The 16745-nt window shown below is 38.3% G+C and overlaps 1 protein-coding gene across 4 annotated transcripts in view; it reads left to right on the forward strand.

Moving 5' to 3' along the window:
* LOC122887370 (zinc finger protein GLIS1) overlaps positions 1–16745 on the forward strand; it is a 47644-nt gene that overhangs the window by 22403 nt on the left and 8496 nt on the right. Inside the window, exons 3-8 of one of the 4 annotated variants that reach the window (XM_044220489.1) lie at positions 5792–5953; positions 11648–11761; positions 13080–13206; positions 13400–13557; positions 13866–13914; positions 14947–15109. In XM_044220489.1, the coding sequence (XP_044076424.1) occupies positions 5792–5953; positions 11648–11761; positions 13080–13206; positions 13400–13557; positions 13866–13914; positions 14947–15109 (773 nt within the window). The remainder of the gene's footprint in view (positions 1–5791; positions 5954–11647; positions 11762–13079; positions 13207–13399; positions 13558–13865; positions 13915–14946; positions 15110–16745) is intronic. The other 3 variants (XM_044220490.1, XM_044220491.1, XM_044220492.1) reach the window with 3 other exon arrangements.

Raw genomic sequence — 16745 nt, forward strand, 5'->3', positions numbered from 1 at the left:
GTGATAATAAGATGATAAATCATTCACTCCTGTGGAACTCCTGTTATGTGCCCACAGAGAAAACTCTTCCTGCCTTTTCATGTATCTGAGAAACTTTTGAAACATGCAGGTTGTTTATAAGGATGATGAACCTTAAAATGACAGAATACAACAAAAGACGCACATGCATTTTGAAAAACGTCCAAGATCCAGACAAAACCAGACCACGTTAGGTCCGAGAAGCGACAGAGACTGTGAGGTTTCTGCATTAACCATCACAACAGTGGCTTTTGAGTCCCAGCACAGCGTCATCCTGCTTCACTTCTGTCATGACTCATTTTCTGAAACACAACTATTGCTGCTTGAACACGTCTGTCCCATGATGACCTTCAGTTTGGTGCCAGATCCCCATCCCTGAGAGTGAGTAACTCTCTCCGTAATTCCCCAGCAACTCCACCACTGTCATCAACCTGAGACTCCGATTAATAATTCATTCAGTAATTGGCACTCAGGGACACGCTTCTTACTTAAGTGAATTAATGCATTAAAATGACCTAATCTGCTGCCAGCTTGTAAATATATTACTGTGGATAGTTGCTTGCAAACAGATTAATAAAATTAAATCAACATCAACACAAAACATTAGTCATTAGTCACACTACGTGAATAACGTCATTTAATTTTCATAAAGCGCTCAGGCCAAAACATGTAAATTAAGTCATTCCTAGTGCAGCAATGGAAAATTAATAATTCACATGAATGTAGTCAGTGTTTGTTAATGAATTCAGCCGTATTTACCAGCTCGTAATGTCGAGTCTCAGATTAGACAGGTGTTATTCAGGCTGTAAACACGAGTTCCCAAGTGTTTTTAAATCCACCGTTGTAGAGTCATCATTCATAATTTATAGTGCTGAAATGACATTAATATGTACAGTAGAAACTATTAAAGAAAAGGTCTGGTGATATTCTAAGTTTTCCTTACTGTCAACAAATCCCATGAAGAAAGACCAAAACCAACAACGATCTTAGTCCTACTAGTCTGTGTAGCCAAATCTGATATATAGCCTATTATTTCTGTGTGTCATAGAGCTCCATTGTCAAAAAAATGAGCTACACCATTGCACTGGCTGACATGTTCCTTCATTATAATGAACCTGTGCACTGTAGTTTATTTTGCCTCAATCCTACATACATTGTCCAGACTGCCCTCCCAAGAAAAACAACAGCATGTGTCGTTTCAGCAGCTGCCCCATAGTAACATATGTTTACGTTCAAGTGACAAAGTCCTCTAGCAGCTGTCGTAATTATTATAATGGGAGCAAAGGAGGAAGTCCATAGAGGAAGAAGGTCGTGGTAGGTTGGATGGGTCAACAAAATGTGGGACTTTAACACGGGAGACTGCTGTTCATTTCTAACTGACAGTCCACGTAGAGTTTTTTAAAGCATGACCACAATCGTCCCCTAACCTTAACCACATGTTTATTATTGTCACCATGACTACGAAGCTCCCCTAACCTTAACGAGGTAGTCATTTTAACCCAAACCACAATGCCACCGTAGCCTTAACTAAGTGTTTAGTTTAACCCAAACCCACCATGATCTTTCACTAAACCTAAGCAAGTAATTTTTGTGGCTAAACCTAATCAAACTGTTACCAGAGCGTTGTCACATTACCTTTCAACAGTGATTTGTAATAGTTTTTACTTTTTCCTGGCGTCATTTCATAAAACAGATTTGTTTTTCATTTGCAACGTTTTTGGAAGGCGCAGACAAATAATGTCGTCCTGCCGATAGGGGCGTCAGATCAGAAAATGCTTCTATGTGTTGTCCCCTAAAGGCGGTTACAGTTTTGACGTTTAATTTGGAGAACTTGTTGACACCGTCCTGCTGCCGGAAATACTCAGTCAAGCACCAAAAGTGTATTAATCTGCAGCTGAAAATAGTCCCCAACAAATGCACTATTTACTCCTGTTTGAGTAACGTTTGCTAGAAACTACAGTGCCCAGCTGTTTTAGGAAATGAAAAATGTTGCCTACATCTTCAGAAGGAATGAATGGGCTTGTAGCTCAGTATTGAGAGATGGACTAACACGTTGTTGGTTTTGGTCTTTTCATGGCAATGCCAAAAATATAAAACATCGCCAGCCTTTAAGCGCACACATTGAAAAATCAAATGATAAATATGGGACAAATGATAGTACTTTTAAGGAACATCAGGCTAAATCTAAAATTGCAGGATAAACCTCTTTAAATGTCAGACAGAGTGAAGATTAATGTAGTTTCCTTGAGTTTCTTTAGATTTTTTTTCCCCCATTTTCATGTCAAAATAAGGGAAACATTATTCTTTTGGTAACAGAGACTTTAAAAAGACACTATACTTACATGCTGTCATGATGAGGAAATAAAGTATATAAACTGTAACAGAGCTTAAATAAAACTGTACTCAAATTTCTACTCTGTCAAAGACTTTAGAAATGTGTTTCTATTTAGGAGCCATATATATTCGTAAGTGTAGGGTTACATTTCTTTGCTTCTTTTTTTCCCATAATGTTTAAACTACAGTAGCCATGGGGTAAACTGACAAGCAAGACTGAAGGGGCGCAAGTCTTTCTTCCTTTCAAACAACTCAAACTGATGTGTTTAAATGGAGTTTGTCCTCACAGCTCAGTTCACATAAAGCTGCAAAATGTTTAAAGATAAATCTGATATGCAGCATGTTATGTCCTCAGTTTCCCACGACATGATTTTAGAGTTTTACTCTATAATCTCTGTGTGCTAATACCTGTAGGTATTCTTATGCAATTGAGCGAATATTTTAGTCACTGGTCTATATTTTTTAGGGTTTACTTGTAATTTCTGTTTTTGTTTTTTGTCAGGGTGATCCCAATATTGGATTAATTAATGACCATGATGTAGTGTTTTTATGTACTGACTTATTAAACTAAATGAGGTGACTGACATTTACTGACTCATTAGCGAGACCTAATAAAACCCCTGGAATGAATCTTAGGAAAACGGTTTCCATATTTCCCTCTGGATTTGTTTAAAAAGGATGAAGCGCTTTATTCTTTTTTTTAGTGTAAGAATCAGACCAGGATCTCATTTGAAGATGTGCAAAACATCCTTTTCAGAAACAAATCCGTGCCTGAATTAAAATCTTTTAATATCTCTAAAATACATGGGGCATTAATCTTATTTAAATGTCGTTATCCTTAAATAAACACAATGATTTGCCTTCATTTTGTGTCTTTATCATTCTATTTGTTAGTAGATGACACTTATTTTCATCTAAATGATTACTGGTGGACAAATGTGTTGGATGTATCACATGAGGTGAATTCAGAAAGTTTTGATCGTGGAAACATTTTCAGAATCCTCTCCTGCGCTCGTCTAAATATCTCCAGGAGGTTTAAATCAAACATTCAGAAATATTTCCATTTAAACTTTCACTTACATGTCAGAAATGAAAACATTTTAAGTCTCTGAGATTTGAGATTGAATGTGACACAGTCTCTGTAAAGTTATAAAGCTTTGGTGTACGGCCTGCAGTGTGTAGCCTGCTGACTCTGATATTTGCTTCTTGTCTGGCTCGAGTCCAACAGAAACCTTTACCAGAACCTACCACAGCCTAGTGTGTGTGTGTGTGTGTGTGTGTGTGTGTGTGTGTGTGTGTGTGTGTTTTTGTTCCAATTTGCCATTTGGGAAAAGGCCATTACCTGAAGTTTATTATTCACTAAAACTGAAATGTATGAATTTTAATTGTGATATATTACCTCTTTATTAGTTATTTCTGTTGGATCAGACTTCAACATGACTCATCCGTAGTGTGAAATTGTGATTTTTATTATGTGTTAGTTACAGGCCAACATACTTTATTAAAGGTACAGAAGGGATTTGTATATTATTTGTATTAAAAGATAAAAGTTCTGATGTTTTTATTCCTTTTGGTTACCAGAAGTGAGATAAAACTAGGATGTATATCTGTGAGTATTAGTAACACATAAATTACTTAAAGGTCCCATGAAATTCAGAATGTGTTGCTGGTTGAATTGTTCCACAGTCTGTCATTATATACAAAATATGCATCAAAGAGAGTCATCAATACACAGAAAATGTGCCAAAGGTTGGGTGAGCATTCCTATGGAAGCCCAGTATCGATGCTAATTGATGTTTTGGCCTATAGGCCCTGCAGTGGGTATCAGGCTGTGCCGTCATAAATCTACTGGGCCCTCTGACAGGTGACACTATTGTCTAGCCCTGACCTAACTTACCTTTAAGCTGCCTTTAACTCCTCACCCAAGCAAAAAGTAGACACTCGGCAGCATGAGCTGGCCTCATATCTACATTGTATCTGCTCAGGTTAAACTACAGAGGCTGGCCCAATAGGCAACTTCATCCGAATGTCATGGCCTGCTCAGCCGACCAACCACCATCATTGTATAACGGGTTCCTCCAGTCTTAACAATAGCCACTAATTAGCAACAGCGGTATGCTAAACTTTTCTTGACCTGTCGTGCCAATTAAAGGAACGTGGTATCAACGTGGTATGTGTGTGAGTGTAAGAGTGCAGGCAAGTCTACAGGGTCACCAGGTGGGCACCCTCTCAATAACTGGTGTTTCGTTGAGTTGGGCCCTCAACAACGAGAAGGCTCAACAGTGTGTTTGAACTTCCCAGCCCCTTACCCCCCCCCCCCCAAAAAAAGCATGCTAACCGACTACAACCAGTTACTGGCATGTCAGCCAAATAATCACCCTCCCCTACCTCATCTTAGCAAACAACAAAGCATACAGTCCCATCTACAACATCATTTTTGGCTAACTAGCATGCTAACAGTATGTTAGGTTAACTAGCATGCCTATTAAGTCACTAAATGAACCAAACAGCCTGTTAAACTAACTGGCTAAGCTAACTAGCATGTCAACAGTGTGCTAAGCTAAGCAGCATACTGCCTGAGCCAAGACCAAGCAACAGCATGTTTAAACTAACTAGCATGCTAAGCTAACTAGCAAAAGCAACTATCAACCATTTCATAATGATAATAATTCTCCTGTCCACATGTCAGAGTCTCTTTGAGTAAAACACTGAATCTGCTCTCGATGTGTTTACCTGAGGTAGAACATGTGAGTTGCTTTGGACAAAAGTGTCTGTCAAATGAGTCAAGTTCACTTGCTTTAACTGATTTGGGCACTTGAGGACAGCAGAAACAAGCTGTGAACACAACACTGACATATCATCACCTTTTAAGTCGATGTAGTGAGTGTGTTAGCAACCAGTTGCCTATTTACACATCCAGCAGTTACGGAGCAACATTAGCATTAATTTGGAGTCGTGTCTCTGGCCACCCAACGACTTTAAGTTCAGTATTTACACTGCTTTAAGCTCTGTTTTGGTCTCTACCAACTCCTGAGGGAAATATCTGTCTCTTTAGCTGCTAAATTCTCCACTATGTTCACCAGCTAGTTGCTTTGTCTGCCTACTGTGGCTGGAAATAGGTTGATGAGAGTGGTGAAAGTGAACCAGAATGGGAAAGTTGTGGGCCAGAAAACCAAAACAATGTACTGAAAGACATTAAAGCGCTCCGAAGAGCTGAGGGGAACTGCAGAGACGGGTGAATTCTCAGTGGGTTTGTCACTAAGAGTGTCCCCTTTTACATTACACATAGTCATTTGAATCACTGTTTCAAATTGACTTCAAACCACAAAAGAATTTTACGATCTCAAAGTCATTTCATTGAGGAAAACATTATTTATCACTCTCTTCAAATGGTGGATGTGTCATGTTGTAGTGAGACTGTTTATGTTTTCCTTGTCAGTTTGAGGGCTGCTCCAAGGCGTTCTCACGTCTGGAGAACCTGAAGATCCACCTGAGGAGCCACACAGGAGAGAAACCGTACATCTGCCAGCATCCCGGCTGCCTCAAGGCCTTCAGCAACTCCAGCGACCGGGCCAAACACCAGCGCACACATCTGGACACGGTCAGTGCACAGCAACACACACAGCCATCCACACCTGTCTTAAAGCACCTTATAGCACAAGATTATGTATGGTGTGAAATTATTAATTATCAATTAGTTATATTATTGCACACACCATCCATAGTCAAAGTGAAACTCCTCAAAAAAAGTTTTACATGTTGGTCTTGTGTCTGAATAAGCACCCGAGTCACTTTTATGTAAAACTCAAATCCAATGGAACTACTGTAGGTCGGACCTAGTGACATTTCTATAACACGAGTCAAGTCTGATCTGAATGCTGTCACATTAACGTAAAGGCTGCAGGAGCAAACAGCATGCAGAGAGAGATTAAATGCACATCTTGTTCTCCTGGTTAAGACAGCTGTAATAAATATATCACTTTATTGACATCTTTAATGCACAGAGAAAAGAAAATCAATTTAATAAACCACTGAACACTGCGAATTAGCTAATTTCGAGTTGTTTCTCCCTGTATTTTCCCATTTGTGGTGTGAGGAAAAGGAGTAAAAAAACAACAACAAAACCTTGTATTTTTAATTTTCATTCATCACGCCCCGCACGCAAATAATAAACTCTTTGGATCTACACAAATCACAAGGGTGGCATTTTTTCATTCAAAACGGGCGACAAGTTTGTAGCTATGATTCATGCCAACTGTATGGATGAATGAATGTCAAAATCAAAGAGCTTTATATACTGCATGTGAGCAAAAACTAATTCAATTCAGAGTCTCCACTCAACATCTTGTCAATTTATGCTTTTGCACTGTCAAAAAAGCGGCAGCAGAATTCACCATCTAATAACCTTAAATGATGAAATGTATCAGGGGATTCAGAGAAGTGGGGGCGATGGTCATAAATCATGGCTTCAACAGCAAAAGAAGTTATGAAATCCACCAACGATGCGGCCTGAGAGAAAACAGAAACAGAAGATTTCTTTCTTGAAATCCAAACTTTTTAAACTCAAAATTTGCTTGTGCACCAGGTGCCAAATATCGCACCAGTATTGTGGCTCTTTCCGTGAAGGTCCCTTCATGTCCAGTGGTGGAAAGAAGTACATATATTCAAGTACTGTGCTTAAGTACAATGTTTAGGTACTTGTATTTTGCTTGAGTATTTTAATTTTATGCTACTTTATACTTCTACTTCACTAGATTTCAGAGGCAAATATTGCACTTTTTCCTCCACTACATGCATTTGACAGCTATAGTAATTAATTACTTTGAAGATGTAGATTTTACATACAAAACATATGATCAGATTTTGAAATTTGATGGATTGTTATAAACTACTAAACTCACCACCAGTATATAAAGTAGCTAAAATTAAGTCTACCTGGGCCTACTACAACATTTAAATGTTTCTAACATGCTAATGTACTTATAATCCTATAATATGTATAATAATTTAACACTCTAAAGTGGCTGTTCTGCATGAATGAGTAATTTTACTTTTGATACTTTACTTTCTGCTGATGTACTGTCACTTAAAGGATAGGTTCACAAATGTTTAAGAATAGTGCCCATATGAACGTAGAAACAGGTTTTGCTTGCTGTAATCATTCCAGTTACAGACTATATAGTATAAAATTCCCTCTTTGTGTTTCCCCTGACAGTGTTACCATGTTGAGCTACTGTATAATGGGACGATAGTAACAAAAAGAGAGAATTTTTCTCTTATATAGACTGTAACTTTGGAAGATATCCACTTGATGTCTCACTCAGACGGCTGAAGCCTCATATCACCTTCAGATAAACTTTTTGAATGTATTTTTTGCACAGAACGAGGACTGTGGATTTTGTCCCCCATCTCTTACACTGGAACCTGTTTCATTGCTCATGTGGGCACCTAACAAATGTTTGACTGACTTGAAAAAGTATGAACCTATCCTTTAAACATTCAGACATATCTCCAAAATACACAGAGAGAAATAAAATATCAAAAAGAAAAGAAAAGTGAAATTTGAAGGCAGGACTTTTACTTATAATGGAGTATTTTTACATTGTGGTATTGCTGCTTTTACTTAAAGGGGAACTCCACTGATTTTACGCATCAAAGTCTGTTTACACGTCTTGGGGAGTACGACGGCATATGTATAACTGCATAAGTCAGCGTCAGTTGTGGCTGAAGACCACAAGTTTGAAAAGAAGTGAGCTTACCAGGCCTCTGTAGCTTGCTCCTCATCTCTGCTTGAGGCTAGCAGCTCGAGGCTACGTCAGCTGGTACTAGCACACTAGCACAAATCTCTGACTGAACTGTGGGTGGTCATGTTGCATTGTGGGTAATGTAGGCGGCAGATTTTGACAAGGAAGAAGAATAGGAAGACAACATCTCATTCCATTTTGGTACTTTTTTAAAAACTGTCCATCGTGAGTCCGACAGTGTTATAGGAGTGCAATGCTAAATCTGTACTCTTTTAACTAACTGATCTAAATGCTTCTTCCATCCCTGTTCAAGTCTGCATAAAGTCAGGAACATTTATGTAAAAGTCATCTATGTCTGAATGACAAAAAGCCATCATTTTAACACAAAGTCAGCAATGTAACATATTCCACGTCTGAAATAAGCTGTAGAGTATAAAACCTCACTCTCCTTCTTTATGATATGCAATATTTGCTAGGTAATAGCATAGTATGTGTGGTGCATATAACACACACAAAATCACTTTAATTTATAGTGCCTCCTGTTTTTCCTCCTCCTCCTCTGCATAGTTGCCTGATATACTGTACAGGATGAACATTCTTTGGGATTGTGAAACTACATACCTGCTGTGGATTTATTCTACAAACCACAGTTATTTTTACTCCTGCTGACAAGCGATGAGGACTTAGCAGTAATCCAGCAAATCAGATCTCTTATTACATGGGTGAGATGGAGCTGTACGTTGCACTCCAGTGTTATTACAACAGGAGGAGAAAGTTATTTTCTCCGTTTTGTGGTTTCACGCTGGCTAATAGTGGCTTCGCAGTTGCGTCACAAATCAAGAATCAGACACATCTGGCGCCATCACGGAGGCCCAGCAGAGAACTGAATGTAAATAATTGCTGAATATAATATAACAACCGGCCAAGAAAAGACTGGTGTCAATACAAGTTATTTAGATTTGACTAAATAACTTGTATTGTGTTACTAATGTTATAAATAATAGAGTGTTGTGAAAGATTTGTTTCCAAAGTGAGGTCAGTCTCATGCAGAAGTGTCTCAACTAAAATTTGCAGCTCAAATAACCTGAACATTTTGCTTGTTTTGGGATTTTTTAATCAGTATTAACGGCCATCTCACACCAGTTTCTGCGTGATTTGTTAGCTAGTGTGCATTTAATGTGTTTTCAAGACAGTAATGATTTTTTAGATAAAGATAAGTTAGCAAACGTCGAAAACAAAATCAACAAGCCCGAACAATGGTGAAATGATAAGCGACCAATCAAAACTGCAGATCAGGCACTGAATTTTGTTGTTTTCTGTTTAGCTTTGACTCTCGACTTTTGACATCTTTTGCATTATGCAATTGCAGCATTACGCAGGAAAGCTTTGTTTAAGCCCTGTCAAATTATGTATTTAAATATTTGTATAATTTTGACACACATAATTGCACACTCACATGTATATTCATTAATTTATGTCCTAACTTTAGCAGCTGACCATGACCACTTTGCATGCAATCATTTCACTTAGGACTCAGGAGGCTCCCAGGGAGTATTGTTCAGAAACAGTTTCATAAGAAGAAGATATTGCCCAATTTTGGCTAGCATGTAGCGTTGGGCACTCTAGAGGAGCACTCGCTATGATGCCAGATCTATGATAGAGTAATTGCACGTCTGAAATTTGAAATGTATTCATTTCTGTCTTCAGATAATTACACAAACAATTTGGGATAAAAACAACGAAAAAATAACAATCACTCCCAACAAAACAGAACAGTAGAAACGAATGCAACATAGACGTGATGCTACAGCTTACTGCATCTACCCTTTTTACAAAACACTACTTATTTGACGTCAAAAGTAACATTAAACCAAATTTACACCGTCACTACTAAACTATTGCCAACTTGCCATTCTTATCATACTTATTTACAAAGTATGCTAAATATTTTCAGGTCCTCACCACAACTGTTCCCTAAATTCACCTCTTTAACAGAAATACAGTGATTTTTTACATTAGTCTTGACCCTTTGTTTCTTGAACATGCATATTCCTCACAAATCAAACAAACAACTTTTGGATACTACTTTGGTAGTTATTTCTTTTTGACCCAATACATGATGTGCTGTCTTAACTTTGGAGCTCTTAATTTGATAAACAGTATGTTAGTTGGTTCTTGATAATTAGTGTTAAAATATTCCACAAAATATTATCTTTAAATCTTGTGCATTGCTGCATTACTTTTTTACTTGCGATGTTCAGATTGTGGTACATAAACCTACACGCTTCAACTAAACACTGTACATGTGTTTTCATGAAAACTTAATTCACTCCACCTGGTTAAACACTCAGCAATGAAAAAGGGAAAAAACCTGTAAGGAATTAGATTCATGGAAATGGGCTCATTTACTCATCTAAACGTGCAACTTTGATAAAATTGTGAAATACAGGCGACACCACCTCAGTAAATCAAGAGCAGAATCTTACTGCTTTTAATGATGGAAAACATTTATATGTAAGAATTTAATGGTTTTCTATATAACCACATTTCAAAGCATGTTCCTTGATGTTTATTATAATGTCTTTTAATTTTTGAAGAATTGAAGAAACTCTTAGGCAACAAATATTTTGTCACTTGCTTTAATCTATTATCTATGCATAAATAATGTACCGGTATGTTCTTTGAGTCACAAACCTTTGTTATGAAAGGTTTACTCCACCTAGAAATTACTCTCTGAAATAAATAAGTCTTCATTTATAAACTGATTGCAGGTGATCTAAAGATTAATTTATGTATAAATTGATTTATGGCTGAACAGGACGAGGTATATCTGTACACTGGGCTGTTCCTCTTAACTCTTCTCTCTCTTCCTCTCCTTAAGCCTGCAGATGAGAGGTAAATATACTCCATTTTCAGCTGAGGAGTACATTACGTAAAATGTTGACACAATCTATATGTCCTTCCTTTCTCTGTTAGTGCAGTTGTCATGCTAAGTAACCACATTTACAGCATTTATCCTAAATGTTTGTGTGTATAATACACAGGACTACTGTACACAGTATCACACCTGGAAACCATCTGACTCAACTAAACTATTATTTGTAAACACATATTTTGAGTTTGACATCATATCCAGTATGACTGAAACCATATCGGGGTGAATGTTGTGGCACAAGTCCTAAACATGTGTGAGTCTTGATAGAAAGTATACAGGAGTGTAGAGTAGAGAATAGAGGGTTTAGTCTGTACCATTTATTAACCATGAACCTAAAATATGGTAAACGAATAAACACTCTTGAAAAAATTAACACTGTGGATGTGTTGTGTATTTCAGGAACTATTTTGTTTTTTGGTGGCATGTTTTCCTTCTTGTCAATGGAGGGATACAAAGTGTTTTGGACGTGTTATAAGTCAGATGTCATATTTCTGGAATGTGAAAACACACACTTCCCAGTACGCTACATTTATTTCCTCCTCTACCCTCTCATAATTTTCTCTCCCTTTTTACTTTCTCACTTCTCTCACCTCTTCTTGTCGTGGTTCATTCACAGAAGCCGTACGCCTGTCAGATCCCAGGATGCACCAAACGCTACACCGATCCCAGCTCGCTACGAAAGCACGTCAAAGCTCATTCAGCCAAAGGCCTTCAGGAGAGGGAGGTCAAGGTAACGACAGCAATTATGTTTTTACATACTGAACATTGAGCTGAGAGCAGAATATGATTACTTCTCTGATCACCAGCATTACAAAACAAACATCTTTAATGAAAACCTTCCTGTGTCTCTAAAACTAGATTATAATAGATTAGACATGGTGGAACAGCAGAAAGTAGTAGTGGGGTTTAGAAGAAGTGGCTTTAAATAAAAATATAGCAAAAGGGGTGTATATTTTTTGACGGCAATTATCAATACTTGTACTTTTTGGGGCATTTTCTAAGTTTGGTGGTGTTTCTAGGTAGCACCTTGACTCTGCATGAAGAGCCTTTGTTTCTGAGAGAAAGAGATGGTGAGCAGCACCAGGAGGAGGAGGAGGAGGAGGAGAGAGTAAGCATGTTTATGATTCAGTAGGATGAAATACAACAAAACAAAGTATTACACACACTCCCTGGAAGTCAGAATAGGGAGCCTATTGTTCAGCGTTATCTGGGCCTTGTTTGTTTTCTATGGACCGTGAGTGACACTGGGGCTTTGTGTGTATTCCCATGCCTTGTTTGGTTTAAACAGAACCACGTGTGCTTGTAAGTTGTGACATGGCTAACACGCCCTGCGCTGAAGTAAACCCTGTGGGGCTAAATAGGACTTTGAAATATTAAAAAAGGAACATCATAAACTCCTTACGGTTATATATTTCTTCGAGCTGATGTGTCACAGCTATTGAAGTTTGCATCTTCATAAACACTGGTTTGGGACAACATTTTTCACTGATTATTCATACCTCTTTTGTGGTTCCTGGGTGTCCTTTGTGAGCTTCTTCTGAGTCCTGGAACTGTCGATAAATTGTTTTGGAAAGTCCTGGGGGATGCTCTGTTAATGCTGGATAATAAAGTAAATTGTCTTGCCTTAACTTTGTTAGAACATTTTGGAATAATATTGCCTAACAAGATTTCTGGGTTTTGTACCTCAGGAAGCTGGATCGGAAGACGAAACAAGAACCAGGCATCTGGTTCAAGCATCATTTCTTTGAAAAATTAACAGTAGAAAACTGCCTGCAGAAATCTAACTGTGTTTTCAATTGATCTACTGTATGTAATCAAAAGAGCAGTGGATGCTTTCAAAGTTTAGCTCCATGGGAGTTGTATTGCCCAACAGCAAAACACAACTGGAAGACAACTAAGCTGCAGCTTTAACATAATTACTCTCATCCCTACATGCAGGCAGGCAAACGCGCATGCTCATCAGCGTGAAAACATAATACCAGATGTACCACAATATACTTTTATCATGACCTATCTATATGAACATCTGTATTTTGTGTGTTTGACAGGTTCAGGTGCACACAATGCTGGAATCTGACATTTTGAGTGACTGTCTGGCGAGGCAGCATCTCCACAGCTCTGCCTCTTCCCACCAAGAAAACAGCTCATCTTTACCGCGCTTAGATGACTTCACAGGTATGCACAGATGAAACAGTAGCAAAAGCAGCAAAGTCTGCGTTTAGCCTCCAACACCTCTCTGGAAATGAGTAAAAACAAAGAAAAGTGTAATTGCCCAAACACCTGGGCTGTTAAGCTGTCTCTTTCATTTTCTCCCATGGCCTCATTTGCTCCTTTTCCTCTCCCTCCTCTCCCATTCCTTCGATGATAGCTCATCATGCCAGTGTTTACCTTGTCCAATTACCGGGCACTGACTGCGGGCAAGTTGGCCCCCTCCCCGCCCGTCCTTCAGCTTCTCCAAACCGGTTTTCCAGCCAAGCTCTTTTTCTTTCCCTTTCAATGGCTGAACCGGGATCAAGAAGCTGTCAGGTACACTGAGGCTCAGTTGGCAAAAAAGAGGGGAGAGTGTCCAGGAGAGCTGTCCATGTCTATTACTTCAGACTACTTGCAGTTTTACCCAGAAGACTTTGAGGGAAAAGCCTCAAACGGCACACTAACAACTATGTTTATTCAGGGTGAAACAAGCATGTCAGTGTTTAATTTTGAAAATGTCCCAAGAGGGCTTTCTCCTTATCAGAAAGGGCCAAATGTTAAAGCCTGAAACCAACTTTCTGACTGTTATGTATATACCTGTGTATGTATGCTGGATTTATGGTGACATATGCTATCATCATCAGCTGCCCTTAAACTCAAAGTCAAAGCCAAGTGTTGAAAGCCCCGCTGATGGTGAGCAGGTATTTGTGTTACAGCTTTAAATGAATACCACCAAAGAACTGTTTTTAGTATCAAACACTTCACCCCCTGTAGGCTTGAAAGGTGTCTCTGCAAAGCTTGTAGCTTGCTCCTTTGCAGGGAACGGCAGCTGTAGTCTTCTTGGATTTGAACTGTTACAGTGGAGTTCAGTGGCAACCCAGTTTTACTGTGAAAAAAATACTATAATGACCTCAAACCAAATTCTCAAACCACTCTTAACAACATTATCCACTTATCCTCTGTCCATGTGTATGCCCAGTGTGTTTAAAATACTCATATCTTTGCCAAAATAAGCTAAATTATGATTAAATATAGCTTTTCTTGCTAGCGCAGTTGGCCGCTTAGCCGTTAGCTTTTACCTTCTATGTTTGCTTTAGTGCTTAAAGGATTAGTTGATTAATAGATTAGTTGAGCAACAGAAAAGTAAATGACATATTGTAATAATTCCTTTATTAATAACAAGCTCCAGCTCTTTAGATTTGAGGATTTGCTCCTTTTCATATCATTGTAAATTATTTTTGACTGTTGGTCAGACAAAACAAGCAATCTGAAGACGTCACCTTGGCATTTGGGAAATTTTGCTGAACATTTTTAACTATCTTCTGATGTTATAGATGCAATGATAAACTGATTACTTAAAAAGTAAGACGTAGATAAATCGAGAAGCCCTTGCTTAGGTTGGTAGCGAACAACATAAACAAACTGTAGCTATGTATTTAGCCATATTTTGGTGAACATTTGAGTGTTTGGAACAAACTGAGCATAAGGAAAGACAGCTTAGAAGTGAAATATGCTGCAGTTGCACTTTCGTGCAAGTTTCTATGGACGTTCTGATACTTTTTTTCAAAACTGGGTTGGCCATTGTAACTGTTGTAAATCTAAGCTAACTGTAGCTGCATAAACCTCCACAATAGAAACTTTTCATAGCTACCTTTCAAACCTACATGTGGTGATCGTAGATTTTCAGTGAAGAAATCCTTTAATAAATCTACGTCTCTCTTTCAGGTGTGTATTCAAACAGCAGCACCGTCCACAACAGGGGAAATTCAGAGTTTCTCCCTCCATCAGCAGAGACCTGCTCCAGATATCAAGGCCTGGAGGGAAACTTTGACGCCAACAGCTCAATGTCTTCACTAACAAGCCCAGGGAGCGTGAGAGAGGGGTCAGTGTAAGATAAATGCAAGTAGATCAATATGAAGTTGTGAAGTTGTGTGTGTTGTGTTGCATCATAAAAGGCAGTTATTTATTTAGTCATGCAGGGAAAAAAATGACTGTAAACACATGGGCTTCTTCAGCAATGCTGCAGTTAAACACATGCACTCCTTTATACTGTCCGTTTTTTTATAGCTGGCTATTAGATGTTAAGTGCCTTGCTCATGGGCAACAGTACTTGTTACAGATGTTTATTTTTCCCATTTTGAATATCTGTCCCAGGGTTTTGCACTTGTTTTATTGCTTCATAGAGTCACCATTAAGAACAATGACCTTTCATATCATGAGATACAGCTGTTAAACCATAAATGTCAAAAGAATATATTTTTATTTTCTCACTGTCATGCATTTTTAAAATTAGATTGCTTTTATTTCTTGGAAAACTGGGTATTTTACTTAGTGATGTACTCAGGGGCACATTTAAATGGTCAGCTCATCCAAATCACAAAAAAAAACATATTTTCCCACTTACCCCTGGTGGTGTTTGGCAAGGTTTTGAGTTATCTGCTGCAGCGGCTTCTGCTGCCAACCCAATACAATGGAGCTGAATGGGATTTCGTTTGCATTTGGCAGTTTTCATTTGGAGCTATTTTCTACTAAAGATAAAAATAGTGAAAAGTGACCACAGTTTTCTGCTCTTCTCAGAATGTGAAATCAGTTCTTAAAGCAGTGCATTTTCGGGTGTCACCCCAAAATCTTTATTCATTCATCAAATCTCATATGTATTAAAGCATTTGTAAACTGCTCAACACTTCTGAGCTGTGCTATGTCAAACCCAGAAATCGTGTTTCAACCTTGACCCTGTTTTGATGTGACTCTAAAGATTTCACAGTCACTTTCCTTCGCCTCTCTTTTCTGGAAAGCACATGCCCAGAAACAGGGAGAGAGATGTGAGCTTATGCATTCTTGAATAAACCAGAGACATTATCACCAGAGATGGAGTTATGGCTTTGTGGTTGCACTGATTGGGTACTTGGAGGCCACAGAACTTATGTGTACTGTAAACTGAGACAAATTTTGTCTAGCCCAGTATAAAAGTAGAAGTGAGACTAAAAAGATACAGCTGACAGCCTCCAGGGCAGCAGTTTCTGGACAATATGGCGTCAAATCATTGGTCATTGAAGAATTGCCTGTAAACTAACTTTTATTGGCACAACAGTAACAACAAAGGAAGTCTGTCCAGTAAAAGAGAGTTGATAAGAGCCAGAATAACATTTTTGTGGTTTAATAAATTATATAAAATCTTCACATATAATGCACGTAGTTTCACATGAAATTGTCCAGTATTTCCACGAGGTGTTTTCAAATGGGCTTAAGGTCTTGGCCGAGGAATTAAGAGGACAGTTAAGATGGGTCGTTCTCTTTTAACACAAATTCAAACCTATAAGCTTGAACTTAATTATTGACCTTGGAAACAGCAGTTTGACAAAGAATTCTTAGCGCAAGGTCCACTTACTGGAAAACTTGATTTTTTTTAAACTTTTAGCCTCATCTCATGGCCTTCATGCTGCAGAAGTGCAGCATTTCCAGTAAGTGCACCTTGGGCTAGGAACTTGTTGTAATGTTAGTAATCAAACTGCATCACATTGTTA

This window comes from Siniperca chuatsi, linkage group LG13, assembly GCF_020085105.1.
Source record: "Siniperca chuatsi isolate FFG_IHB_CAS linkage group LG13, ASM2008510v1, whole genome shotgun sequence".
Taxonomy (NCBI): Eukaryota; Metazoa; Chordata; class Actinopteri; order Centrarchiformes; family Sinipercidae; genus Siniperca; species Siniperca chuatsi.